The following is a 2887-nucleotide window of genomic DNA, read 5'->3' as shown; positions in this document are numbered from 1 at the left end:
AGGCAGGATGGCTTGCTTCAGCCTCCTTTTGCCAAAGGACAGGTGGCTGCCCCCACACACTCTTGCCCTGGCATGTGTTGCTAGCCACTAGGAAAACCCTGATTGCCTGGAGCCTCTGATTTTGCCATTCTCTGGCCTGCCCAGGGCCCTCCTCCTGGCAGAGTCCCCGCTGTGTACCCTGCTCTGAGATGTCCGTATCTCTAACTCCAGCCCCAGCAGGCTCAAAGAGTTCTTCACCATTATCTTCTCAGGGCTGAGTGCTGGGCCTGGAACACGCTGAATATCAGTAAAGGAGGGAAGGACCCAGGGAGGAACAGGAGAGGGGAAAGGAGTGTGAGAGAATAAGAAAGGTCAAAGAAGGGCTGGCAAGCTGAGCAGGGCAGTGGCCAGCAGAGGAAGGATGCAGTGGGTGGTATTCTCTACGGCTAGCAGAAGATACTATCCCTTACCTGCCCACCCATGAGCTCCGCCATGTCTCCAATGCCAGGAGGGAGCTCCCGCTTCGGGCTACTGTGGTGACGCTCAGCCTCCTTGACCTGGACTAGCTGCTCATCCAGAGCCTCCTTCTGAAGTAGCAGCCTCTGGGTCTGCCCGGCCTGTACGCCAAGCTCCTTCTCCAGGGCCAGGATCACCCGCTCCTTCCCTTTGATCTCGTCCATCTGGAAGAGAAAAAAAAAAAATGGGCCTTCACATGCTGACTCTGGACCGGGGTGGCCTCATCCAGACTTTGGATGAATGCTGGGTCCACTGAATTGAGAATGATCTGGACGTGGGGCGGCGAGAGTCTGCAGCCCAGAACCTCATTTCACAAACACCGAAGACACAGCTCTAGGTCTGAGCATCTACAGAGTTATGGGCACTTCCCGCTGCAACTCAGCCCTCCTCAGTCATCTCTCCACAATAGAAAACACATGATATCCCAAGACACCCCCAATCCACGAACGCCCTATGGGCCCCAGGCAGGCTAGCCCATCCTGCTTCCTCACAGAGAAGCTTCTGGAAGTGACTGCTCCTGCTCCCACTCATTCACCAATTCCTTCCTGGATGGCTGGATCCTACAAGCAACTGATGCAGATATGCATGTCCCCAATCCTAACTTCCCTCGGAACCCCAGAGTCACAGAACTACAAAGCCACCTAAACGCTGCTTGGGCTCCAGTGAACCCCCTTTGCAGGTGTGGGTAGCCTCCTATTGGGCACAGAGGGACACTTATATCCTTGCCTACTCCAGCCCAGACAAAGCCAGTCTTCCCTGGGCAGCATACCAAACAGGGAGCAGAGCTTAGCATGCCTGGCCAGACAGATCAGGGAGCCACACAGACAGAGGTTTGCAGAGGAAACCCCCAGGCCATCCTTCAACTTACTCATATGAAGTCAGCCACCAGAGAAGTATCCCTGTGAGGACAAGGTCCTAACTAGAGTGTCACCCAGAATCTTCATCTTCTCTGAGACCTCTGGATATGTTTTTCTTTACAAGGAAACAGTTGCATAGTCAGGGACCAAAGAACCAGAAGCAACCCCGGGAGCTGGGAAAGGAGGAAAGAACCCTCCTCCAGAGCCTTCAAAGCCACTTGGTCCTGGTAACACCTTGAGTTTGATGTTCTAGAGTCACATAGTAAACCAGAAGGGACTCTAGATTCTCCCCCAGGGCAGAGTTCCCCGGGGCTCCAGGTCCCACCAACCCAGGGAGACTCTGCCTCCTCCTTTCTGCTTCCTAGCTAGCCTGGACATGCCCAGACCTCCTGCCCTTCACACTCTAAGACAAGTGGATTCCTGGGGCTTAGTGCCATGGGTCACCCTCTGTGGCACCTCTTGAAGACAGGTTTTGAGGCCTAACCCCACTCCAGGCTGGTGCAACAGTACAGTAAACAGACTCCATTTTACATTTTTGAGTTTCTGGGTTTGTTTGTTTGTTTTTGTTTTTCGAGACAGGGTTTCTCTGTAGCTTTGAAGCCTGTCCTGCAACTAGCTCTTGTAGACCAGGCTGACCTCGAACTCACAGAGATCTGCCTGCCTCTGCCTCCTGATTAAATGCATGTGCCACTACCACCCGCCTTTTTCTGTCTATTTGTTTTGTTTTGTTTTTTGGTTTGTTTTTGTTTTTGAAACAATCACTATGGTCTCATAAAAACACAGAATCCAAAGCATCTTTGTGTACCCATAATCTGGAAGGCAGCAATAAACCATGATACCATAGCATCTTTGAGGGAGACAAAGGGAAAGAGAGACTCAGTACCCTAGGAGCCATTCCTGGGACTCCAGAACCTAGAGGAACCATGCCTGGAGCTCTCTTGCCTTCTGATATTCTTGCTATAAGCAAGGGTTTTTTTTGTTTTTTTTTTTTGTTTTTTTTTTTTGAGGGAGGAGGGGGAGCTGTTGAGAAGGTCTTCCTATGCAGCAGCCCTGTCTGTCCTGGATCTTTCTATATAGACCAGGCTGGCCTCAAACTTAGAGATCCACCTGCCTCTTCCTCTTGAGTGATGGGATTAAGGGTGTGCACCACCATGCCTGGCTTGTTTTGTTGTTTGGTATCTAGACATTTTGAAGAAAAGAATTTTAGGGTCTGGAGAGATGGCTCAGCAGTTAAGAGCACTGGCTGCTCTTCCAGAGGACTGGGTATGAGCCCCAGCATACACATGGCAGTCCACAGCCATCCATAACTCCAGCTCCAGGGGGTTTGATGCCCTCCTTCTGGCCTCCACAGATATTGCATGCATGCAGTGCACAAATGTGCAAGCAAAACACCCACATACATGAAATAAAAGAACAAACAAGAACAAAAAGAGTAGAGTTTCTCCCGCTGCTGCCAAAGAACACACCTTCACACAGGAGGAACTGAAGGCCACAGGTGACTGGCCAGCATCCTGGGCCATGTTCCCACCTCCTCC

At 51.4% G+C, this 2887-nt stretch overlaps 1 protein-coding gene across 10 annotated transcripts in view; it reads right to left on the bottom strand.

Annotated features, from left to right (window-relative positions):
* Positions 1 to 2887, bottom strand: part of Jakmip1 (janus kinase and microtubule interacting protein 1) — a 121583-nt gene that overhangs the window by 41202 nt on the left and 77494 nt on the right. For all 10 annotated transcript variants that reach the window (XM_026788641.1, XM_026788647.1, XM_026788650.1 and 7 more), the window contains exon 4: positions 450 to 659. In XM_026788641.1, coding sequence (XP_026644442.1) covers positions 450 to 659 — 210 coding nt within the window. The remainder of the gene's footprint in view (positions 1 to 449; positions 660 to 2887) is intronic.

This window comes from Microtus ochrogaster, unplaced genomic scaffold, assembly GCF_000317375.1.
Source record: "Microtus ochrogaster isolate Prairie Vole_2 unplaced genomic scaffold, MicOch1.0 UNK5, whole genome shotgun sequence".
Taxonomy (NCBI): Eukaryota; Metazoa; Chordata; class Mammalia; order Rodentia; family Cricetidae; genus Microtus; species Microtus ochrogaster.
This window is presented reverse-complemented; position numbering and strand designations above follow the sequence as displayed.